The sequence below is a fragment of the Ursus americanus genome, chromosome 3, assembly GCF_024610735.1.
Source record: "Ursus americanus isolate L20-20 chromosome 3, mUrsAme1.1.p, whole genome shotgun sequence".
NCBI lineage: Eukaryota > Metazoa > Chordata > Mammalia > Carnivora > Ursidae > Ursus > Ursus americanus.
Window position 1 is genome coordinate 50,597,081 of NC_142129.1, and position 27,189 is coordinate 50,624,269.

A 27,189-nucleotide genomic window follows, 5' to 3' on the forward strand; every position below is an offset into this window, starting at 1 on the left:
AAACGTTCCATGCTCATAGATTGGAAGAAAAAATAGTGTTAAAATGTCTATGCTACCTAGAGCAATCTACACATTCAATGAAATTCCTATCAAAATACCATCAACCTTTTTCACAGAGCTGGAACAAATAATCCTAAAATTTGTATGGAACCAGAAAAGACCCCAAATAGCCAAAGGAATGTTGAAAAAGAAAACCAAAGCTGGTGGCATCACAATCCTGGACTTCGAGCTATATTACAAAGCTATAATCAGGGGCACCTGGGCAGCTCAGTCAGTTAAGCATCTGCCTTTGGCTCAGGTCATGATCCCAGGGTCCTGGGATCGAGCCCCACGTGGAGCTCCGTGCTCTGCTTCTCCTTCTCCCTCTGCCCCTCCACACAACTTGAGCATGCACTCTCTCTCTCTCTCTTGCTCTCTCTCCTCCTTCCCTCAGTAAAATAAAATCTTAAAAAAAAAAAAAGTTGTAATCATCAAAACAGTATGGTACTGGCACAAAAACAGAAATAGACCAATGGAACAGAATAGATAACCCAGAAATGGACCCTCAACTCTATGGTCCACTAATCTTCAACAAAGCAAGAAAGAATATCCAATGGAAAAGTCTCTTCAACAAACGGTGTTGGGAAAATTGGACAGCCACATGCAGAATGAAACTGGATGTTTTCTTACACCATATACAAAAATAGACTCAAAATGGATGAAAGACCTAAACGTGAGACGGGAACCCATCAAAATCCTGGAGAACACAGGCAGCAACCTCTGTCACTTTGGCCACAGCAACTTCTTGTTGCTTTGAAGACACATCTTCAAAGGCAAACGCAAGGGAAACAAAAGCAAAAATGAACTACTGGGACTTTATCAAGACAAAAAGCTTTTGCAGGGCAAAGGAAATTGTTGACAAAACCAAAACAACCAACAGAATAAGAAAGGATATTTGCAAATGTCTTATCAGAAAAAAGGCTAGTAGCCAAAATCTATAAAGAACTTATCAAATTCAACACCCAAAGAACAAATAATCCAATCAAGAAATGGGCAGAAAACATGAACAGACATTTCTCCAAAGACATACAAATGGCCAATGGACACAAAAAAAATACTCAATATCACTAGGCATCAGGGAAATACAAATCAAAACCACAATAAGATGCCACCTCACACCAGTCAGAATGGCTAAAATTAACAAATCAGGAAATGACAGATGTTGGTAAGGATGCGGAAAAAGGGGAACCCTCCTACACTGTTGGTGGGAATGCAAGCTGATACAGCCGCTCTGGAAAACAGTATGGAGGTTCCTCAAAAAGTTGAAAACAGAGCTACCCTACAACCCAGCAATTACACTACTAGGGATTTAGCCCAAAGATACAAATGTAGCGATCCAAAGGGACACCTGCACCCCAATGTTTATAGCAGCAATATCCACAATAGCCAAACTATGGAAAGAGCGCAGATGTCCATCGACAGATGAATAAATAAAGAAGATGTGGTGTGTGTGTGTATATATATATATATATATATATACACACATACATACATACCATGGAATATTACCCAGCCATCAAAAAATCAAATCTTGCCATTTGCAACGACATGGATGGAACTAGAGGGGATTACACTAAGCAAAATAAGTCAATCAGAGAAAGACAATTATCATATGATCTCACTCCTATGTGAAATTTAAGAAACAAAACAAAGGATCATCGGGGAAGGGAGGGAAAAATGAAACAAGACAAAATCAGAGAGGGAGACAAACCGAAAGAGACTCTTAATCACAGGAAACAAACTGAGGGTTGCTAGAGGGGAGACGGGTGGGGGGATGGGGTAACTAGATGACGGGCATTAAGGAGGACACATGATGTAATGAGCACTAGGTATTATATAAGACTGATGAAGCAATGACCTCTACCTCTGAAACTAATAATACACTGTATGTTAATTAATTTTAATTTTAAAATTTAATTTGAAAAAAATAAAATAAAATCATGATTTGATGGTTATAAACGAAATATATCCTTCATAAGTAGCAGGATTTACTTAAGGTGCATATTTAACATGGATACATGTAGAAATCCAAACTTTTAAGAAAGTTGAATTCCCATCTCCAGTAAATATTTTTCTCAAAACACTTTATTAGCCTTTTGCAGGTAGACAGGGAAAAAACAAAAGTCTAATACACTAACAGTTTGTCCATGTGGAAGTAGTATATTCTTCTGAAAGAATGTTCACTTTATTCAAATTAGCATATTGAAGTAATCTGAACTATAAAAAGTCTTAGTTTTATACCTGATTGATTTTTCCTTGATATATTTACAGAGAGGTAAAATAAGTGACCGTGTTTAGTGCAGTTACAAAAAAGTCTATTTTTTTTTAAAATAAATATATAGTCATTTTCTATTTGTTCCCAATATTATTTCAATAATATCATTTTAATGAAGTGTTTGAAACGGTTTTAAAACTTTTTTGTTAACAATGATGAAACGTGGCAGGGAGGATTAAGATGGCGGAGGAGTAGGGGACCCCTTTTTCAGCTGGTCCCGAGTCGAGGTGGATAGGTACCAAACCAGCCTGAACATCCACGGAATCAGGCTGAGACGCAGGAAGATACATCTGGATCTCTACAAATGAACATCTCCAGCGCTGAGTATTGAGGTACGAAGCGGGGAGCCGTGAAACCGCACACAGATATTGGAAGATAAACGGAAGGGGGAGGGAGCTGCCGCATTCGGGCACCGGGAAGCGGTAGCCACTTGCACGGGAGGAGCGGGTGGACTCGCGGAGGGCACCTGGGAGAAAACAGACTGTGACCATGAGCGGGGAGCGCGCGACACCAGACTTCTCACGGAACTCCGGTGTGCTCACTGGAACCAGACTGAGACCGGGAGCTCCGGGAACACGTGGGAACCAGGGGCGGCTGACGGTGTTAGAAACACAAAGGACAGAGACCTGCCAGCCCTGGAAGTGAGGGCTGGGACGCCGGGTGTGGGGCGCACATCCCGGGACGCTGCAGGGTTGAGCAGCACCAACAGAAACAGAGTTAAAGTGGCCAGGACATTAGTAGAGAACGGCCCACGATTCCCTCTGTTCTGTGACAGAGGCTGAGATTCAGCCACTGCTGCTCTGACTCTCAGAAAAGGCACAGCAAACCTCCAGGGAAAGCCACCGGAGAACAAAAGCCTGGAAACACCTGCACAGGGTGCCCACCCCCATGCCCCCTCGCAGGGGACACAGAGACTCTACCCAAACAGGGTTGTCTGAGTATCGGCGCGGTAGGCCCCTCCCCCTGAAGGCAGGCTGAAAAATCAAGAAGCCCACACCCCTAAGATCCCTATAAAACAAGGGCACACGGCCTGGGTCCCGGTCAATAATTTGGGCTCTGGACAACCCCGCATCCTCTCCTCATCAGAATGATGAGAAGGAGAAATCCCCCCCAGCAAAGAAAAGACAATGAGTCTGTGGCCTCTGCCACAGAACTAATGGATATGGATATAACCAAATTATCAGAAATGGTGTTCAGAGTAACAATGGTCAAGATGATGTGTAGACTTGAAAAAAGTATTAATGAAAATGTTAATGAGAATATAGAATCTCTAAGGGCGGAAATGAGAGCGAATCTGGCAGAAATTAAAAATTCTATGAGCCAAATGCAGTCAAAACTAGAGGCTCTGACGGCCAGGGTAAATGAGGCAGAGGAACGTATTAGCGAATTGGAGGATGGATTAGTAGAAGACAAAGCGAAAACAGAAGCTGGACTTAAGGGGCGCCTGGGTGGCACAGCGGTTAAGCGCCTGCCTTCGGCTCAGGGCGTGATCCCCGCGTTGTGGGATCGAGCCCCACATCAGGCTCCTCCACTGTGAGCCTGCTTCTTCCTCTCCCACTCCCCCTGCTTGTGTTCCCTCTCTCGCTGGCTAGCTCTGTTAAATAAATAAATAAAATCTTTAAAAAAAAAAAGAAGCTGGACTTAAAAAAATCCACGCCCACGAATGTAGGTTACGGGAGATTACTGACTCAATGAAACGATCCAATGTCAGAATCATCGGCATCCCCGAGGGGGTGGAGAAAAACATTGGTCTAGAAGAGATATTTGAACAAATTGTAGCTGAAAACTTCTCTAATCTAGCAAGGGAAACAAACATTCGTGTCCAAGAGGCAAAGAGGACCCCTCCCAAGCTCAACCACGACAAACCTACGCCACGTCACATCATGGTGCAATTCGCAAATATGAGATCCAAGGATACAGTATTGAAAGCGGCCAGGGCAAAGAAATCTCTCACGTACCAAGGCAAAGGTATCAGAATTACGTCAGACCTGTCTACACAGACCTGGAATGAGAGAAAGGGTTGGCGGGGGAGCATTTTTAAAACTCTTTCAGAGAAAAACATGCAGCCAAGGATCCTTTATCCAGCAAGGCTATCGTTCAGAATTGATGGAGAAATAAAGACCTTCCAGAATCGTGAGTCATTAACCAATTTCGTAACCACGAAACCAGCCCTACAGGAGATATTAAGGGGGGGTTCTATAAAGGTAAAAAGGCCCCAAGAGGGATACAGAACAGAAAGTCACAACCGATACAAACAAAGACTTTACTGGCAACATGGCATCATTAAAATCATATCTCTCGTATTCAGTCTCAATGTGAATGGCCTAAATGCTCCCATAAAAAGCCACAGGGTTGCAGATTGGATAAAAAGAAATAACACATCCATTTACTAATGACAAGAGAATCATTTTGAACCCAAAGATACATTCAGACTGAAAGTAAAGGGATGGAGTACCATCTTTCATGCAAATGGACCTCAAAAGAAAGCTGGGGTAGCAATTCTCATATCAGATAGATTGGATTTTAAACTAAAGACTATAGTTAGAGACACAGAAGGGCACTATATTATTCTTAAAGGAGGTATCCAACAAGTGGATATGACAATTATAAATATATATGCCCTCAACAGGGGAGCAGCAAGATACACAAGCCAACTCTTAACCAGAATAAAGAGACATATATATAAAAATACATTAATAGTAGGGGACGTCAACACCCCACTATCAGAAATAGACAGAACACCCTGGCAAAAACTAAGCAAAGAATCAAAGGCTTTGAATGCCATACTCAACGAGTTGGACCTCATAGATATATATAGAACACTACACCCCAGAACCAAAGAATACTCATTCTATTCTAATGCCCATGGAACAGTCTCAAGAACAGACCATGTTCTGGGACACAAAACAGGTCTCAACCGATACCAAAAGACTGAAATTATTCCCTGCATATTCTCAGACCACAATGCTTTGAAAGTGGAACTCAACCACAAGGAAAAATTTGGAAGAAACTCAAACACTTGGAGACTAAGAACCATCCTGCTCAGGAATGACTCGATAAACCAGGAAATCAAAAATCAAATTAAACAATTTATGGAGACCAATGAGAATGAAAACACAACAGTCCAAAACCTATGGGATACTGCAAAGACAGTCGTAAGGGGGAAATACATAGCCACCCAAGCCTCACTCAAAAGAATAGAAAAATCTAAAATGCAGTTTTTATATTCTCACCGCAAGAAGCTGGAACAGCAACAGAGGGACAGGCCTAATCCACGCACGAGAAAGCAGTTGATCAGGATTAGAGCAGATATCAATGAATTAGAAACAAGGAGTACAGTAGAGCAGATCAACAGAACTAGAAGCTGGTTCTTTGAGAGAATTAATAAAATTGACAGACCTCTGGCAAGACTTATCCAAAAGAATAGAGAAAGGACCCAAATTAATAAAATTATGAATGAAAAAGGAGAGGTCACAACCAACAACAATGAAATTGGAAGGATTATTAGAAACTTTTATCAACAGCTTTATGCCAATAAATTAAGCAATCTGGAAGAGATGGAGGCCTTCCTGGAAATCCATAAACTACCAAGACTGAAACAGGAAGAAATTGATTTTTTAAACAGGCCAATAAATTTTGAAGAGATTGAGTCAGTGATAAACAATCTTCCAAAAAATAAAACCCCAGGCCCGGACGGTTTTCCTGGGGAATTCTACCAAACAGTCAAAGAAGAAATAATACCTATTCTCCTAAAGCTATTTCAAAAAATAGAAACAGAAGGAAAGCTACCAAACTCATTCTATGAGGCCAATATTACCTTGATCCCCAAACCAGGCAAAGACCCCAACAAAAAGGGTAATTACAGACCGATTTCCCTAATGAATATGGACGCCAAAATTCTCAACAAGATCCTGGCAAATAGAATCCAACTGTACATTAAAAGGATTATCCATCATGACCAAGTGGGATTCATCCCTGGGATGCAGGGGTGGTACAACATTCGCAAATCTATCAGTGTCTTAGATTTTATTCAGAAACAAAAATTCAGAAATCATATGATTCTCTCAATAGATGCAGAAAAAGCATTTGACAAAATACAGCATCCTTTTCTGATTAAAACCCTTCAGAGTATAGGAATAGAGGGTTCATTTCTCAAGCTCATAAAAGCCATCTATGAAAAGCCTACAGCAAATATTATTCTCAACGGGGAAGAGCTGGAAGCCTTTCCCTTACGATCAGGAACACGACAAGGATGCCCACTCTCGCCACTATTATTCAACATAGTACTAGAAGTCCTTGCAACAGCAATCAGACAACAAAAAGGGATAAAATGTATCCAAATCGGCAAAGAAGAATTCAAACCGTCTCTCTTCGCAGATGACATGATACTCTATATGGAAAACCCAAAAGAAGCCACTCCCAAACTATTAGAAGTTATAGAGCAATTCAGTAATATGGCGGGATACAAAATCAATGCTCAGAAATCAGTTGCATTTCTATACACGAATAATGAGACTGAAGAAAGAGAAATTAGGGAAGCCATCCCATTTACAATAGCACCAAAAACCATACGTTACCTTGGAATTAACAAAGACGTAAAGGATCTATATTCTAGAAACTATAAATCACTCTTGAAAGACAATGAGGAAGACACAAAAAGATGGAAAAATATTCCACGCTCATGGATCGGAAGAATTAACATAGTTAAAATGTCCATGCTACCCAGAGCAATCTATACTTTCAATGCTATCCCGATCAAAATACCAATGACTTTTTTCAAGGAACTGGAACAAATAGTCCTTAAATTTGTACGGAACCAGAAAAGGCCCCGAATCGCCAAGGAACTGTTGAAAAGGAAAAACAAAGCTGGGGGCATCACAATGCCGGATTTCGAGCTGTACTACAAAGCTGTGATCACAAAGACAGCATGGTACTGGCACAAAAACAGACACATAGACCAATGGAACAGAATAGAGAACCCAGAAATGGACCCTCGGCTCTTTGGGCAACTAATCTTTGATAAAGCAGGAAAAAACATCCAGTGGAAAAAAGACAGTCTCTTCAATAAACGGTGCTGGGAAAATTGGACAGCTACATGCAAAAGAATGAAACTTGACCACTCTCTCACACCATACACAAAAATAAACTCCAAATGGATGAAAGACCTCGATGTGAGACAGGAATCCATCAAAAATCCTGGAGGACAACATAGGCAACAACCTCTACGACACCGGCCAAAGCAATCTTTTTATGACACATCTCCAAAGGCAAGAGAAACAAAAGATAAAATGAACATGTGAGACTTCACAAAATAAAAAGCTTCTGCACAGCCAAGGAAACAATCAAAAAAACTAAGAGGCAGCCCACGGAATGGGAGAAGATATTTGCAAATGATGCTACAAATAAAAGACTGGTATCCAAGATCTACAAAGAACTTCTCAAACTCAATACGTGAGAAACAAATAAACAAATCAAAAAATGGGCAGAAGATATGAACAGACACTTTTCCAATGAAGACATACAAACGGCTAACAGACACATGAAAAAATGTTCAAAATCATTAGCCATCAGGGAAATTCAAATCAAAACCACACTAAGATACCACCTTACACCAGTTAGAATGGTAAAAATCAACAAGGCAGGAAACAGCAATTGCTGGAGAGGATGTGGAGAAAGGGGATCCCTCCTACATTGTTGATGGGAATGCAGGTTGGTGCAGCCACTCTGGAAAACAGTGTGGAGGTCCCTTAAAAAGTTAAAAATTGAGCTACCCTATGACCCAGCCATCGCAATACTGGGTATTTACCCCAAAGATACAGATGTAGTGAAGAGAAGGGCCATATGCACCCCAATGTTCATAGCAGCATTGTCCACAATAGCTAAATCGTGGAAGGAACCGAGATGCCCTTCAACAGATGACTGGATTAAGAAGCTGTGGTCCATATATACAATGGAATATTACTCAGCTATCAGAAAGAACAAGTTCTCAACATTTGCTGCAACATGGACGGCACTGGAGAAGATAATGCTAAGTGAAATAAGTCAAGCAGAGAAAGACAATTATCATATGATTTCTCTCATCTATGGAACATAAGAACTAGGAAGATCGGTAGGGGAAGAAAGGGATAAAGAAAGGGGGTAATCAGAAGGGGGAGTGAAGCATGGGAGACTATGGACTCTGAGAAACAAACTGAGGGCTTCAGAGGGGAGGGGGTGGGGGAATGGGATAGACTGGTGATGGGTAGTAAGGAGGGCACATACTGCATGGTGTACTGGGTGTTATACGCAACTAATGAATCATCAAACCTTGCATCAGAAACCAGGGATGTACTGAATGGAGACTAACATAATGTAATAAAAAAACCATTAAAAAACAAACAAACAAACAATGATGAAACGTAAAATAAACTTTGTACTATGACTGCATCACTGGTAACATCATGCAACACAGTAAATGAGTGAATAGATAAGAGAACTATAATGGATAATACCTATGTGGCATTAAAGCCACCTCCATTAGGTAAATAAAAGAAATGAATCCAATTTAAAGACAATTAAGCCAAAGGTAAAAATAAATGAATAGACTTCCTGCAATTCTTACTTTTTCTTCTGATTTTCATGAAATTTGTATTTGTGAAGGAACTTGCAAGGTATTTGCATAAAGAAGTAATATATCATCTGGTAGGAAAAGGAAAAAATGATATGGCAGGTATAGAGTTGTAGCAGCTGAAAAATCTGAAAACATTTTGACTATATTGCTTAGGTACAATTACAATTATGTTTAAAAATGAATACATTTTGGAATTTCATAACTTGAACAGTACATCCTTATTGAGGTGGTTGACTTGGTGGAGACCACTCAGGATGTTGTAGATGATGTGTGGAGACAAACAGAACGTGATCATTAGCCTAAGTCATGAATGTTACATCTCTTAGATATCATAGGTACTGGTAAAGAAATAAACTTTTAAAATTTGGGGGAAAATAGAGTGCCCACAGAGGTCCTGGCACATGTATGAAAGAAATCCATACCCAGAGACATCGTTTTGAAAAATTTCAGAACAGTATTATGGGACAAAGATCTCACAAACTTCCAAAAAAATAAGTTACATATAAAGAATGAAGGATCAGAATAGCATTAGATTCTCAAAAAGAACACTGGAAGCCAAGGAGGGGGAAAAAAAAGAAAAAACCTTTAAAAATCCAAGGGAAAACTATTTCCAAACTAGGATTCTATATTCAGTCAAATTTTCAATTACGCATGAGGGTGGGGGATAAAAAGATCTTTCCAGGTATGCAAGGAATCAAAACTTTGACCTCCCTTATACCTTTCTGAGGAAACTACAAGGATCTGTTCCCCTAAAATGTGGGGTCACCAATAAAGAGGAAGCCACAGGATTCTAGGGAATAGGAGATCCAAAACAAGAGAGAGGTAAAGGGAGTCCCAGGATGATTGTGGAGTAAGAGCCCAAATAATTCATCACCACAAGCCTAGAGAAGAAATTGTCCAAACCAGAGCAGATCAGGAAAGATTTCAAGATGAAGAATGTGAAGAAATAGCTAATGTGTCTGAATATCCTGGGAGGAGACTTAAACAACTGTGGGGAGTTAGAGTAGAAAACTAGGCCAAGAAACAAAAATCAGTGTTTACGGATTCTAGAGGGGAAAATAAAGTTGTACATGAAAGGAAAAGTAAAAATGTACTACAAGGCTCAGTAATGAATACCACTAACACAGTCATAACAACACAAACAGTGAATATTGTTCTAACAAAATTATGTCAGGAAAATGGCAGACTAGAAGGACATGTGTGTGTGAAAGCAGCCTGGGGTGGGTGGGATGCAATTTTGGGTTAAAAAGGAAAGCTGAGCCCTCACCCTACAGAGTGGGAAGCTAACAGATAACTCTTATAATCGAAAAATCAAGAAGAAGCTCATAGAGCATATTATTTAGAGATATGTAGGTAATCATCAAGTAAATCAGATAAAATAATTTTAAATGGCTGGCTCTAAGGATTAAATGGCTGGCTCTAAGGAATGGGAAATTTAAGGACTGCTGGGGGTGGGAAGAACTGCCCTTTTTTATTACCAGACTCATAACACATTTTGATTCTTTAAATACATACATGTATAACTAAAAAAAAAAAAAACCCACTGAAATAGAGAAAATGCCCACACACTCATATACAAAGTGTTCCATCTCTCTTTTCTCTCTTTTTTTTAAGTCTTAAAGGCAAGAGAGAACATGGCATGCATATAGAACTTAAAACACAGCAAGAAGGGGCGCCTAGGTGGCTCAGCTGGTTAAGCATCTGCCTTCGGCTCAGGGTCCTGGGATCAAGCCCTGTATCAGGGTCCCTGCAAATCGGGGAGTCTGCTTCTCCCTCTCCCTTTGCCCCTCCCCCCACTCATGCATGTGATCTCTCTCTGTCTCTCTCAAATAAATAAGATCTAAAAAAATAAAAAAAACAAAAAAAACCCACAGCAGAAACCCATGATGTGAAAGGGAGAATGGCAATAAACAATACTGGAGATATGAGCAAATGCTGCTTCTTAGGCACTGATAGATGTATATAACTGATGGTCTATATTGGCACAATCAGATAAATGTAAATATGAACAATGTATTATTATAATACTATTATAATTGTGTATAAAAAGGTCATTTGTTTAGAAATACACACAGAAATATCTAGCAGTGAAATGTCACAATTGCTACAATCTGCTACAATTTAACTGGTCTTCAAAAATTAGACAAAACAAATGCTTTAACGTGTTAATAATTGTTAAATCTAGGCATCAGCTACATGGGTATTTACCATATTGTTTCTATTTTTCAGTACATTTGAAATTTTTCATACTAAAAAGTCAAGAAAAATTTGCTTTGGAAAGACCTACACATGAAGTAATGAGTTGGATTTCCTTCCATAACTATCTTTAAATGGGGATAGGTTGAAGAGGAGAAAACCAGGAAGAGTCTATGGTTATCTTACCATATCCTGCCATAGAAGCGCCATTTTCAACATCCGAGTTCTTATTTTCCTCTGCTAGAGCTTTAACATATCTTTTGCTTAAGTCTAGTATTTGTTCACGTAACTTGACACTGCTTTGATGTCTTGGTTGTTGAAAAGTATAGTGCAGTAACATCAATCCCCAAATGAGTCCAAATACAAGCAACAGTAAACTCAATTTCTGGGACATGGTTTTTCTTGAGATTGTAAAAATCATTTCTGATGAAGCAAACACAGTCAGTTGAAGAGTGGTGACTAGATGTAAGCTGCCAAACCACCAAGACTTGTGAAAGAAAAAGAAATCTCCTCTAATACTGTATATTCTTCATCTTCAGCAAAGTTGCCTCCAACTCTCGATTCACTCTGTAAAATTGAGAAGAGAAAAGGTAATTAGTCTTAACCTATACCAGTAACAGAATAGACAATGACAAACTTAAGAAGAGATTCTATAAATTGTTGTGACTTGAAACTGTATCAACTTCTTTGACAACCTTCTCTCCACCATGAAGCAAGCTTGGAGGTCGTCTATTAGTTTCATTTATATTGCCCTTCAAAAATTTAAACTGGACATAAATGTCAATTAATTGAAATGCCACCATGGTCACAAAATTCTTTGAATGACTTCTTGTCATTAGTAACTAAAACTATGGACATATAAGATTTATAGGAGTCTATTCAAATATAGGTTTCTAAACTAAATGTCTAAAACCTATTCCTTCTCTTCCATTAAAAAAAAAAAAAAAAAAGGCAGATGCCAAAGTGAAAGTGAGAAAATGAGGAAAGGTGAAACAAACTAGAAAATCAAAATGCCTGACCAAAAAAAAAACAAATAAGTGTGACAATATTTGAAAATATCACTAGAAAATATTAATGGCAACAAGATCATCTTAAGCATCCAACCTAAGATGAAAAATAAGTTACAATCTCTTAAGTTTATACTTCTAAATTTATGCCAGACATAATGAGAAGTGCTAAAACAGTTTAGAAAATTTTCCTCTATTTCCAAATCTGCAGTTCTAAATTTTAAATGACACAGGAATGTACTTTAATAACTTAAGGGAAAACTGTATAAGGGAAAAAAGGTTATACTTCAATTTTTTTTTAAAGATTTTATTTTTATTTATTCGACAGAGATAGAGACAGCCAGCGAGAGAGGGAACACAAGCAGGGGGAGTGGGAGAGGAAGCGGGGGAGGAGCCTGATGTGGGGCTCGATCCCACAACGCCGGGATCACGCCCCGAGCCAAAGGCAGATGCTTAACCGCTGTGCCACCCAGGCGCCCCATACTTCAATTCTTTTAAAAAAGGATAAAGATGATGACAATCATGGAATCTAGAAAGACCTGGAGAGTAATAATGTATATGAATCACCAAAGTGTTCAGTGGAGAAAACTCTTCAATTATACCTAGTGGAGTAAAATTCTTTACATAGATATACATCTAGAGTCAAAAAGTGTATTTCACAGCTTAATGAAAATAATCCTTAAGAACTTTTTAACTTCCTGTAGTATGGGCAAATAAAACATACCGATTTTAATCTGCTTACTAGGGTATAATCACATAGCCCAACTAATAAAATCTAGTTTGAGGATAAGACTAGAAATGAATACAGTAAAGGTTAACTCTGCAGAGCGTTTAATCACCTAATCACCTTCGACAGATGTTTACTGAGCCAATGTATATGCTAGGCACTAGGGAAACTACGGTTCTGCCCTAAAAGTTTGCTTTCTAGCACAGGTGCTTTTAAATCTTTTTTCAAATAACAAAAGAATAAAGAGTATCTTTTATAATCGTGTGTAAAAAATCAAAATACAAAACTTTATAATCAAAACTTCTCCAGATGTGTGTGTGTTGAGATATGCGTAAGCAGGGGATCTTCTACCCTGGCAATTCACCTGTCCAATTCAGAAAATTCCCACTCTTTCTTCCTCCTACCTGGCCCCCCAGTCCCTGATACACTGCTAATAAATTCTGGGCCTCCAAGGTTTGAAGAACACCCATCTGCTCTTGTTGAAATGTACCCATCCTGCCAAACCTCACTACAAGCATGATTACCCCAATAACTGGGCATATTAATTAGTATAACAAAGTAATAACTGCATTAAAAATTGAGAATTAACTCCTTTTCAAATTTTCCTCTACTTCTGCTTATTTAGTTACCATACAAAGAATAAATCTCTTCAGATCTTATTGAAACTCTACTATTAATATCAATACTGGATTACTAAACTTTACTTAACAAAGTCAAATAAATGTAACCTAATATTTTTTCTAGAGTTTGCGTTTGAGTTCAGAAAGTGGAAGTTCTGGATGCCACCGAAAATTTTAAAAGAATTTCTTTACACATGTATGTTAAATATATTCTTCCTTTAGAGATCTTTCTTTACTGGCTCTTTTGCCTTTTCAAGTCTGACCTGCGTGCAACATGATCTGACCCAGCACCCAGGAGAAGCACCAACCGGTATGCACCCTGAAGCAGTCACAACAAGATTCTAAAGCTGGCATGACAACAAAACCAGAAAAGTGACATCACTGGAGAATTAAGAATATAGACTCTTAGGTATTTTGGCCAATAAAGGTTAAAATGATGGCCTGGAAAGTTTTAGGTCACTATACACAAAGTCAAAACCAGAGGCAAAGAGGGTACTTTAGTGAAATAACAGCCTCACTACAATCCCTTACTTCGTACCAGCTTCTGCTCTAAGCTCCTTATATGAATTAACTCATTAAATCTTCACAACTCCCACATTAATAATATTCTCACTTAACAGGTGAAAAAAACTGAGGCAAAGAGAAGTTAAAATTTGTCCAAGGTCTTAAAATGGATAGTGGTAGAAACAGGATTCAGAGCTCAGGCCCTGAACCCCTGCCCCTCTTTTACAGCAATGGCAATAAAATCAGAACAGCAGAAACTGCAGCCATGAACAACTACTGAGTTATGGTATGAAGGAAACACTTCACAACAGCTATTCCGTTCATTTTTTACAATGACCTCAAAAAGAAAGATGTTGTTATTATTCTCACGTTAAAGACGATCACATTAAAGCTGAGAGAGGTGGTTAACCTGCCTAAGATTCTTACCTAGGCCACAGACCTCACTTGCCTGAAATTTGGTAAGAGTACAAGCCCCAAGTTCAGAATCTATATCTCCATTCAGGATCTGTCCTTTCTTTTAAAAAAGGTCCTTAAACCCAGCCCTACTAGAGCTCATGGGTTTTACAGAACTCCACCAAAGTGACAAATCCCAAGACAGTAAGGCATTAAGCAGAGAATGGGAGATCCAGGGAGGGAGGTGGGGTTGAGAGTCAAACACGGGGAGTCTAATGTTTAAGAGGTAAAGTCCTTCCAATCAGGTACAAGCTGTACAAGTCTTTCCAACCAGGTACAAGTCCCTCCAACTAGGTACAAGCTTAACCATAAACTTTGCTTAAAGAGTGAGTGGTAGTACCAACACCAGACATGGAGAGAAAACACACTGATAGTGGACAGCGCAGAAACTTAGCTAAGGAGGATATGCCCCCAAAGTAATAAATCCCAAGGAACAAGAAAGCCTAGTTTAAACCTAGTGTTTCTCAGGGTGGGGGGCCCAAAGATAAATAAAGAGCCCCTTATTGCTCTATACTGACTGTATATGAGCTATTAAATTCAGATAACAGGCCTATATGAAAGGTCTTCATGGGGTGCCTGGGTGGCTGAGTTGGTTAAGTGTCTGCCTTCCACTCAGGTCATGATCCCAGGGTCCTGGGATCAAGCCCCACATTGGGTTCCCTGATCAGCTTTGAACCTGCTTCATCCTCTCCCTCTGCCACTCCCCCTGCTTGTATGCTCTCACTCTCTCACTCTCAAATAAATAAAATCTTTAAAAAAAAAAAAAATGAAAAGTCTTCGTAGCCTTGACTCTCCACAGAATGTGTCTGGCTCACCACTGCCCTCAACAAAATTAAAGCAGCCCATCTCAGAGAGAAGTCAGGAAGCTTTATAGGGACTGTTATAGTAAAATACTCATATCCTTTATAATTTGCTTGTGTTTGCTACCCATTTTTCTATAGTGGTCAGAAGTTAAACATTTTCTTAAGATTAATTTATTTATGTTGAGAGTGTACACATACACGCATACCATCAAGGGGGTAGGGGCAGAGGGAGAGGGAAAGAATCCTCAAGCAGACTCCCCACTGAGCATGGAGCCTGACGTGGGGCTCGATCTCAAAACCCTCAGATCATGACCTGGGCTGAAATAAAGAGTCAGATGTTTAACCAACTGAGCCACCCAGGTGCCCCAAGAAGTTAAACATTTAACATGAAAAGGGTGTCTTTGAGAATAGCAAAAAGGTGAGAAGTTGGGGGCCATTATCCCACTCTACACTAGGGAACTACAAAAGAACACCAAGGAATAAAGTGAGCTACTAAGGAGAAAAGACACCCTGGAGCCTTCTCCAAGTTAAAAAGATGGCCTGGAGCCAGCTAATACCTGCATAGGGCTGAGCAGTTCAAAAGCCCATAAGGGTTCTCTGAAGCAACCCAAGAAGGCCTGAAAACTTTTCTAAGGGTTCATTTCCACAAGTAATTCCAAGCAAGCCCAGCAGAGGTGACTAAGGTTCCCAAAAGGATACATTTATGCCTTCGGTCTCTTCTCAGAATGCTTCACATTAAAAACACCTGGAGAGTTTTCTAAAAATCCCCATGCCAGGTCACACCCCATACCAATTAAATTAGAATGTCTAGGGGGAGGGAGACAGGCATCCGTTTTGTTTTGTTTTGTTTTGTTTTGTTTTGTTTTGTTTTGTTTTGTTTTGTTTTGTCTTTAGGAGCCCTAGGTTAGGGCCACCTGGATGGCCCAGTCTGTTAAGCCTCTGCCTTCAGCTCAGGTCATGATCCCAGGGTCCTGGGATCACCCTGCTTCACCCTCTCCCTCTGCTCGTCTCTCATGGTCTCTCATGTTCTCTTTCTCTCTCTCTCTCTCTCTCTCTCTCTCAAATAAATAAATAAAAACCTTAAAAAAAAAAAAAGAGCCCTAGGTTATTCCAATGTGCAGCAAAGAATGGGAACCACTCTCCAGATCTCAAATTTCTTCATAAAGTCACAATGAGAGCTACAGGTAGGACCACTAAATTCAACATTACAAGTCAGTGCATCAGATGTGACAGAGGCTTCTTACTTGGACATACCTATAATGACTCTGAAGGGGAAGGTGGAAGAGGGAGGAAAAAACAGGTATCTTTGCTATAACCCAAGTCATTCCTGCCAGGGTAAGCTAAGCCCTATACTTACAAGACAGAGGTGAAGGCAGAGTGACGAGAAAGCAATTTCTACCGGTACCACTTCAGTCCCTGTGTCAATATGAATACACTGTTCTGTTCCCTGAACGATACTCTCGTGATGCCATATAGAAAGAAAAAAGCAGACAAGATGTTAATTGTTTAGCAACTAAAGGCAATTTATTTTAGCACTTTTAAAGAGAAATTATTCTTAGACTCAATCTTTAGGAAAGAAACAAAAAGGGAGGGTTTAATATCTCCTTTCTGTGCAATGTTCAAAGCTGCAAGTGACAGAGGAACCTGCACTGTGAACCTCCCCACTTTTTCTTTAGGTTTCAAGTACTGGTTCAGCACCAGAAAGGCCACCTAGGTCATGAGGGAAAAATAACAACTATACCTAAAAGGTCTACATTGGCACTAAGGGTTTATGGCTACAATCGAGCACAGTATTTATTAGAATCCCTTCTCCACCAAAATAGTATGTGATCCAAAAACTTTTTCATCCCAACTTCTAGGCCACCATATTAATTGTCTACTAATGACTAAAAAGTCAAACTTCAAATTTGGCCCAAGTAGTTTTTAAAAGCAAAAACAAGGGGCACCTGGGTGGCTCAGTCAGTTAAGTATCTGCCTTTGGCTCAGGTCATGATCCCAGGGTCCTGGGATTGAGCCCCACATCAGGCTCCCTGCTCAGAAGGGAGTATGCTTCTCCCTCTCCCAATGCCCCCCCCCCAGCTTGTGCTCTCTCTCTCTCACCCGCTCTCTCTCAAATAAATAAATCAAATCTCTTAAAAATAAATAAATAAATGCAAAAACAAAATCATCATCACCTTCATCATCATTATTTTAACCTAAGATAGACTCACAAATATTTTTAGGATTCCCAGGGGAAAGCTATTGGGCAACTGCAGAAATTACAAAAGGAATTAGAGTGCATATGGCCCAAAAGCAGAAGAATGAAGGAGAGGAGACACATCTAAAATGAAGTTATCTGTACAGCACTAGATCTGAAGAGGCAAAGGAGTGTGGCCCAAGTATCATCATCTCCAATTGGATTCCTACAGCTGTTTCTCAAGTGGTTTCCCAGATTCCTTTCCAACCTCACTTCAAGCCACTGTCCTCAGAGCAGCCAAAATGTTCTTTTAAAAACAAGTCACAATTTGAATAGTCACAATTCCAATGGTTCTCAAAGGAGATATGTAAATGAACAATAAGCACATGAAAAGATGCTCAAATTACTAATCACTAGGGAAATGCAAATTAAAACCACAATGAGATACCACTTCATACCCATTATTAGGATGATAGGAAGGGCATCAGAGTATGTCACCCCAAAGTATGCCACTGTGGTATAAGGATTATTTGGAAGTGAAGATGACTAAGAAACAGCAGATGCTGGAAGTGTTCCCTGCCTTGCTTTCCCCCCTTCTACCTAAAAGCAAGACAAGAATTTCCCATCAGAAAGGTAACAATATCCTCATCATGGGAGACAGGGAATTGACACTGAGACAAATCTGTACAAATACATCCTAAACAACCCTTACCTTCCATTAATTTCCCCCATAGAATACCTGCGCACAAGTTACTGCCTCTAGAAGCTAAAATTCCTTTTCCTTTGTCTTATCAGATCTTCACAATTTATGGCTCTTTGTCTAAATGATATATAAGCTCTCAGGCCTACCTGCTTCTTTGGTTTTCATTTCATTTCTGTAATGCTCCTCAATTGCATATGAAATCAACCTTTTCCTCCTATTTATTTGGCTTCTGTCAGTTTAATTTGCAGTGCCCCAGATACTGAACCTAAGAAGATAAAGAAAAAAGATTTTTCTTCCCCTATAACACTTATCAAAACAAAACAAAACAAAAAAACAAGTGTTGGTAGATGTGGAGACGCTGAAACTCTTGTGCACTGCTGATATGAATGAGAAATGGCGCAGCCACTGTGGAAAACAGTACATCAGTTCCTCAAAAAATTAAACACAAAATTACAGTATGATCCAATAATTCCACTTCTGGATATAATCACTAAAGAATTGAAAGCACGGACCCAGAGATACTTGTGCACCTATGTTCACTGCAGCATTATTCAACAATAGTCAAAGGGTGGAAATAACCCGTGTCCAAAAAATGAACAGATAAACAAAATGTAGTATATACATACAATGGAATATTATTAAATGGGAATAAAATTCTGATACAAGCTACAACATGGATGAACCTTAAAGATACCATACTAAGGGGTGCCTGGCTGGCTCAGTCAGTGGAGCACTAGACTCTTAATCTCAGGGTCATGAGTTCAAGCCCTATGTTGGGCATGGAGCCTACCTTAAAAATGTATATATATCACACTAAGTTAATCAACCAGACACAGAAAGACAAATATTGTATGATTCCACTTAATATAGGTACTTACGATAGTCAGATACATCGAGACAGAAAGTACAATGGTAGTTACCAGGACTGGGGCTGAGGATAGAAGAATGGAGAGTTACGGTTTAAAGTTTAGGGTACAGCGTTATTCTAGGATGATGAAAAAGTTCTGGAGATGTATAATGGTGATGGTTGCACAACAATGTGAACGTACTTAATGTCACTGAATGTACGCTTGAATATGGTTCAAATGGTACATTTTATGTTATGCATTTTTTACCACACACACACAAAGTCGTATCACATCACTCCCCTGCTTAAAAACCCAACAGTTTCCCACTGCACTTAAAATTAAAACTCTTTACCTCAGGCCACAGGGCCCTGCAAAACCTGACTTCTGCCCTTAACTCTTGTCCTAATCTCACACCACTTCCACTTGCTCACTGTGCTACAGACACACCTGGCAAGACAAATCAAATTCTTTCTGACCTCAGGGTCTATGTACAACTGCTATTTGTCTCCCCGGAATGCTTTCCCCGCAGCTTGTTCCTTTTCATTTTTTAGTATTATTTATCTCAAATGTCTCCTCTTCAAAAAGGCACACTCCCACTCCAGCCTCACCTCCAGCCTCAAGGTACTCCATATGAACTTTCATACTCTATCTTTAAAACCTTGAGCAAGTTACTTTATCTCCCTAGACCCTGATGTCCTCATTTATATAATGGGGACAACAGCAGCTACCTAATACCGGTAAAGATAAATGACACCTCATACTACTCAATATACACTAACTTTTATTATTAGAGTCAGGCACTAATGCAGCAATGCCAGAATTCCTAATAATCTGAGTGATCTGAGTTAATACAGGGGAGGTTTTACCAGACCCAAATAAAACTCCTCTGATTAGCTCCCATGGTCCTCCGTAATCCAGTCCCCAAAGGCAAATTTATATCCCATTAGTCACAAAAATACCTCCCCCAATCAGGCCGGTCTTCTCACTGTCTCATGCAATAGTAATAATAACACCTTACATTTATATGTATTTTTATTTATGAAGCATGTTTCCTTACAACCTCTCATTCAGTTAGTTAACAGCTATCAGAGAGGCTGCAGGCTTGAGGTTTCCACTCAGAACCTGTGGACAGCATGAAATATTTCATTGGTACTAGTCACTGAAGAATTACCCAGTCCTAAAAAATGATCCAATGGTTTACTGTTGATGAGAAGACTTCATCTTCCAAATAGCCTAAAATGAGACTACAATATCTCTTTAAATGCCACCTTAACCAAGATTTCAAAACTTCATCACCTTACCCAAGTCCATGCTGATTTTCTCTCACAGCACATTATATCAGCTGATTCCACACATCACATCTTCTCATCAAGTCATGAGCCTAGTCCCCACAATCCATGTTCCTAAGGCCAAGAGTAACCTGCCCTACACAGCTGCCACAACTCCCACAGAGCCCAGTGAACAATAGACATACTTACAGCTTACTTTAAGCACATCCCTGGGTCTAACCCCACCTTCTCCCAAGCAGCAATGACTTGCCTGCAATGTTTTTTTTTGGGGGGGGGGTGGTAAAAGGGCAGAAGAGATAGAAGTTTCAAGATAAAATTAAAGTATCTTCCATTATCCATTTTGGGGCTAGGTGAACCTGAGCAGAAATCTAATACAATCCCCTGACATTTCAGATGAAATAAAATGCAGGGTATCTTGCCTAAAATGAGACATTTAATGGCAGAAACTATATTGATCTAGAAGACAGATCCTGACTCACTATTTAGGTTTTTCTCTATGCCATCCTACTTTCTTTACCTCCACTAAAAAGGCTAGGTTTGTGAATACTGAACAAACTGTAACATTAAATGAAGCTTATTCTCTTTTGCTTTAAAAAAACATAACCAGAAGGCGCCTGGGTAGCTCAGTTAAGCATCTACCTGCAGCTCAGGTAGTGATCCCAGGGTCCTGGGATCTAGCCCCCACCTCCCTGTTCAGCAGGAGTCTGCTTCCCCCTCCCTCTCTCACTCTGCTCCTCCCCCCAGTCTGTGCGCACAAGCACACATGCACGCATGCTCTCTCTCAATCTCTATCTCACTCTCAAATAAATGAATGAAATTTTTAAAAAAGAAGAATATAACCAGAAAACAATAATGGCAGTTTAGAAAATATATGCTCGGACTATTCATTAAATTATCAAGTAGGCACATTAAAGTTTCAAATACACTTTATTCCCATAAATCAAACTATTACAAAGTTGCTACAAGAAGGATTTAAGAAATCTTTGAGCTCAGCTTTTTTTTTTAACATAAGCAAAAAAACAACAGAAAAAATATGAAGTAAAAAGCACAAATAAATACAAGATCTTCTGGATGGAGACACCTTCACATGACCAGAAGACATTGATAAGAAAAAACATATTTCCAGAAAAAATAATTTGGGGGTGGGGGAGGGCTGCACAAAGGCCTAAGCTCAACAATCTTTACTATATGAAGTTTCATTTAAAGCATGAAAGAACTTGGTTTATTCATTCATTTGCTAACTTACTCACAATATTTACCGCAGTACCTACTATGTGCCAGAAGGTGAAAAGGTGAAACAAGACAGGATTCTTCTTGTGCAGATTAGGTTTTAGTTGGAGATAATAAACAAGCAAACACAGAAACAAGTTAATTTCAGCTTGTCATAAACTGCTATGGAGAAAATAAACAGGGTGACGTGAGGATATCTGAGGAGTCTACATGAAGTATCAGGTCAAGGAAGGCCCTCTAGGGAGGTCTGATCTGAAAAAGAAAAGGAAGTCAAGTCTGGTTCCAATTTCCTTCCAACTAAACCTTTAGAATTCTTTTCTGACCAGAATCTTGGGAGCAGGCAGTAAATTCCTTATTCCTAGTCTCCTCAGTACAAACAAATGAGAATGGGAGGGATCCCAATCCCCAGCATGGAATGGCCTAGTTTGGAGAAATCATCCAAAGTGAACAGAAGGAAACCCACAAGCAAAGAAAGTTTTGTGTTCCCTTTTCTTAGAAGAATGGCAGTTTCACTGTTCAGTAATATACAGGAATAGTAATAATCTGATATAGTGATTTTGCACAGAAAAATATATAAATATATTCCTATTAGCATTTTCTAATATGAAGGGGGCAGTGTGGTAAGATGGGGTATGGAATAAAATCTAGGCAGCAATCTGCCAGCATGTTAACTTAAAATCGTTATAAAGCAATTTTTTTTTAAGTAGGCTCCACACCCAGAGTGAACCCCAGCACGGGGCTTGAACTCACAATCCTGGGATCAAGACCTGAGCTGATATCAAGAGTCAGACACTTAACGGACTGAGCCACCCAGCTGCCTGGTTACTAAAAACATTTTAAATAGAAATTTTCAAACTCTTAAAGATTCCTTGTCAAAGGACACAAAGAAAAAGAAAAAAAGGGGGGAAGATTTTTCTTAGTTTTCACATTTATTAAAGGCCTTAACGTCTCCATTTCAATAATCTCCAAAGATCTGTTCCAAGTTCATCTATGCCACTTACCAAATAGCAAACATGCAAACAAACAACTAGACATTTAAACAATTTTTCAGTTGTTTCTCCCCAGCCAGGGACCTAAAGACAAATATATTAGTTCAGCATTATTACTACAGTCAAGACAGAGGATCACCCTTATTTTAAAGAAAAGGAAAGTGAAGCGCAAAGAGGATTAATGACACCCATGGGCAAACAAATGGGGGGAAATTAGGTATACAAACTCTCAGCACAGGATCTTCGTGTTTTTCAAAAGCAGGGAACAAAAATCAACCTAACAGTTTGCAAATGGCACTTTTTAAAAAAACAAGATAAAATAGAAACTATCAAAGTAGACAGACTGTACACACTACAGATTTTGTTTTCTGTCCGTTTTCTTTCAGTTAAAAACCTAATATTTTTTTTCTTACACAGACACACGCATGCACACACACACTTGTGTATCTATAGAGTCTTGACATAAAAAGATCTCTTGCTATGGGTTCCAGTCAAAAATTTTAAAAACACTTGATTTCACACTGCCTGTCTTGAAATACTTGCTTGTATTTTTTATGGAAACAGTCCAATAGCAACATTAAAAACATTAATAGATGATAATCCTCCCTAAAAAAAAAAAAAAAAAAACTCCGCTTCAAATCCCATTTTTGCATTTATTCAGCGCTCTTTTTGTGCTTCTTTATGACTATAGGTAAATTCACTATAACAGCAATAGCAGCAACTAGCAAGGAGAGAAGCTGTCGCTCAGCCAAAGGTGCTACAAGAATCAGGGCCTATTAGTCTCCCAAGGAATTTGCAGTTAGAGAAGCAGATATGCTTTACAAAAAGACACAGTATGTTCACCAGAGCGCAGAAGTTCAGTCAGTTCTCTCTAAAAAAGACTCAGAAATGAGTCCTCCACAGACTTGACCTCGGAATGTAATTTCAGGGGGAAAGGCCCATTCTTAAAATACTTTTTCTACACAATATTGCCCAAGGCTAATATCTAAGAAAAAAATTAACAGAAAACACAGCCATCCACTCCTAATGAGGTCTAAAATTTTAAATGTGAACTGCTTTGAGAGAAGCTACACGAATATTCCAGCCAAGATACAGAAATACGTCTCAAGATATCAGATCATTTTTAGATGGCATATTTGGGAGAAAAGAGAGAAGATAATAGCTCTGAAGAGTACAAAGATAAAAGAAAATGGGTAAAGTAATTCAGGGTTAAGAATAGAAAATGTTAGGACAAAAGGGAAACTACTCAATCACTACGCCACAGTAAAAGTTTAATCTAAAATATATTAGGTTGGGACACCTGGGTGGCTCAGTCAGGTAAGCATCTGCCTTCCGCTCAGGTCATGATCCCACGGTCCTGGGATCAAGCCCCCAAGTGGGCTCTCTATTCAGCAGGGAACCTGCTTCTCCCTCTCCCTCTGTCTGTCGCTCCCCCTGCTCGTGCTTCCTCGCGCTCTCTTTCTCTGGCAAATAAATAAATAAATAATCTTTAAAAAAATAAATAAAATAAAATATATTAGGCTGTACCAGCTATTTCAATCACCTGTCCACGACCTCAGCCAATTATGTTTTGAGCCGCATGAGCCCACCTCCGCTTCTACAGCTAACTAGACTAGCACTAGGCACCTTTGCCTGAGGCCTTGGGGAAAAAAGAGCCCCTAAGAACACCAGGATGTTGGGAATAGGAGCAAAAAGGGAAAGAATTCACAAAAAGAAACAATGAAGTTTGGATTAGGGGACTGACAAACTAGATTTACAAAGAAACAGGCACAATAGGTAAGCAGAGGCTTTAAATAAAATAAAAGAGATCCACAGTAGAGAGAAAGTGAACTAAGCATCTCAAAAATGTAGAAAAAAACATGTGCAGTTCATGAAAGAGGAATGAACTGGTCAGTAGAAATTCTTATTTGTGGCAGCTTTCTGTTCCTGTATGTGCCTCCCCTTCCTCGAGGTGGAGAATAAAAAACCCCTAAGACACAAATAAATGACTAAAAGGGCTTTAGAAAGAACATCTAAAAACCTGTATCATTGAAAGTCTGAACTAGAAGTGTCCTTGAAACCAGACCAATTCACTATGTTAGGCATGAGGAAAATGAGGACCACAAAGGAGCACAAGGGATAGTGACGGAGCTAGGACAACAACCAAGGTCTTCTTTTTCCATAGTCCATTACTCTCTGTCCTGTACTGCACTAACACCAACATAGGAACTTTTTTTTTCAAAATATTTTTGTCACATATTTTTAAGAGAATCAGAAATCTTTATATGCATTGATCAGCTACCACAGTTTAAATAAGTTTTCCCCTTATTTACTTCCTTGCTCTCTATTATCCTTATGAAACACATTCATCAGATTTCTCCTTTTCTTCCTAAATTTTTTTAAATGCATCAGTCACTGAAGACATGACATAGAAAATTCATCAGGCCCTACTGGCTTTTCTTCCACTATAACTGTACATTCAAAAACAACGTTACTCGGGACATGTTATTTCACATATTACACAATAGTGTTTGAACCTAAAGTAGCACAGAACAGACATTTTCAGTGAAAAAAAAAATCGACAAAGGTCTATAAAGATTTCCTTAAAGAAAAACTCATCACCAATGTCAGTAAATATCAGAACAGTGCAAGAACCAAAACTATAGAGGAACTAATGTGAAATGTTTCAAATCACTCCTTATAAATTTTGTTGCATTCATTCAACTTGTTCTGGGTACAAAACTACCACTGGCAAACAAAAATCCCAAAGGGGTAAAATTATTAACCAGTGAGAAAGTGTAGAGAGCGGTGAAAAAAAGTTGACATGAGGTAAAGATGGCGAAGCCCCAGGTCAGAACTGCACAACACCTAGATGCTTACTCTGCCAAAACAAACACTTAAGCTCCTCTAAAGATTCTCCCAAAGGACACAGCTGGGGGGGAGGGGGCGGTGAATAAGTCCTTGTATCTCCAGAGCTGATCCACAGAAAAGCAGAGTCATCAATTTCCTAAGAACATTCTCAGCCATCTTAAAACAGTGGAAATTAAGAAGACAGCATACTTTAAAGGAATTCCTTCCTTACGTTTAAGGTGAACAAGTTATTAAATGAAGAACACACAACCTAGGGTGCTAATCATTAAACAAAGAAAAGCACAAAACTCAAATCAGAGGCCACTTCAGTATAACTAATAAAAGTATCATATTCAAAGGATTTTTGTCATCAAAGGAATTAATGGCGTTGCAAGCACATTATTTTTTATTCCAACAACTTAAAGGTGTGTACTGTTATCTCCATTTGATTGATGAGAAAACTCAGGCTTAGAACCTTTAATTAACCAAGGTCACAAAGCCAGGCAGTGACTCGATCAGGATGGGGGAACCCAAACTGCCTGAGCCACTCTTAGTACCGTTTTCGAGAGTGTAAGTCATAGTCGACACAGCAGTTTAAGTTCATCCTTACCAGTCGCCCAGGAGCTGAGTTTGAAGAGGGGGTAAAAAAGGGGATTTGACTTTCTGCCTCAAAGTAGAACAGAGCTGAGCTGTCAAAAGCAGAAAAAGAAGTGAGTGCGGCTGCCGCGCGGGCGCTCCTCCATCCCTGCACCAGGTCAGTAGCTCCCCCGCGCCAGTGGCCACGGGACCGAGCCCGCCCCGCTCGGGTCAAGCAGCCCGAGCTTGGCTCGGTTCTCCGCCCGGGGCCCACGGGGTCACGGCTGTCAGACCAGGAGGGGCAGGGACAAAGAGCCTCCTCGGCCGCGGGCTACCGGCCGATCCCGAGCCGGTTCTCTGCGGACACCTGGGGGCAGCGGCCCGGGTGGGGCGGAGGGCACGAGCGGGACACGGCGGAGGAAGGGCGGCCGCCGGGCCTGAGGGGAATACCGGAGAGGCGCGGGGCGGGCGGGCGGAGTCGCCTCCACCCCCCCCGCTTCCTACTCGCCCCCTCCCCATTACCTTGCCTGTGGGCTTCTTGTCACTGCCGCCGCCGCCAACGGGCTCCCGAGCTGGGGCGGCGCAGCGAAAGTCGATTAGCAGGCGTCAGTTGCGTCCTGCGCTCGCGAAGCAGCCTCCAGGTCGGGACGGAGAAAGGCCAAGATTGAGAATCACGGACGAGGTGGTTTCCAGCTCGTGGAGATTCTACTCTTCTCGTCCCTCACAGTCCGCTTCCGCTCCGCCTCCCGGCCAGTCCTGGCCCTTCCCCCACTTCGGAGACCAGCCGATCGCGGCGCTCGGCATTATGGGGGATGTAGTCCAGGAATGCGGAAGAGGCGGCACGTGCTTTTAGCCCGGCTGATCCTACTCCTGGGGCAGGACGCCGCCGTTGCGTAGCAACCAGAGGAAGCTGCCGGCTTCTCCTGGATTGGAAAATGAGTTTACGGCAGGCCGACACTCTGTCTTAACTCCTTGCAGTAAGTGAAAGGAGAGTATGAGCGTCTTACTCCTGACCCTCCAGCCGGCGAACAATTCCAACCCTGTGAGCTGGAGGCAAAGGGACTTAATAGTGATTAAAAGTGTGCTGCAGACAAGTATGTACGTTATTGCCCCTGAATGCCCTTAGCGGAGTAAAGCAAGAAAAATAAAAGGACTAACGATTATATAAGGAGGAACAAATTGTTATTTTTCACAGATGATGTCATTATTATGTATGTGGCAAATCCAAAAGAATCTACAGATAAATTGTTACAATTAATAAAAGTTAAACGGGTTAATTTAAAAGTTGCATTTTTTAAAAAAATCAATATATATT

General features: G+C 40.1%; 1 protein-coding gene across 9 annotated transcripts in view; it reads right to left on the reverse strand.

Moving 5' to 3' along the window:
* CCDC126 (coiled-coil domain containing 126) overlaps positions 1-26,643 on the reverse strand; it is a 52,027-nt gene extending 25,384 nt beyond the window's left edge. The window contains exons 1-7 of one of the 9 annotated variants that reach the window (XM_087860969.1): positions 26,397-26,643; positions 25,909-25,987; positions 21,522-21,732; positions 18,992-19,044; positions 18,260-18,378; positions 16,592-16,693; positions 11,307-11,687 (exon numbers count right to left, since the gene is read on the reverse strand). In XM_087860969.1, coding sequence (XP_087717095.1) covers positions 11,307-11,541 — 235 coding nt within the window. In that variant the 5' untranslated portion in view covers positions 11,542-11,687; positions 16,592-16,693; positions 18,260-18,378; ... (2 more) ...; positions 25,909-25,987; positions 26,397-26,643. The other 8 variants (XM_045793029.2, XM_045793033.2, XM_087860970.1 and 5 more) reach the window with 8 other exon arrangements.
* Between the last annotated feature and the right edge of the window lie 546 nt (positions 26,644-27,189).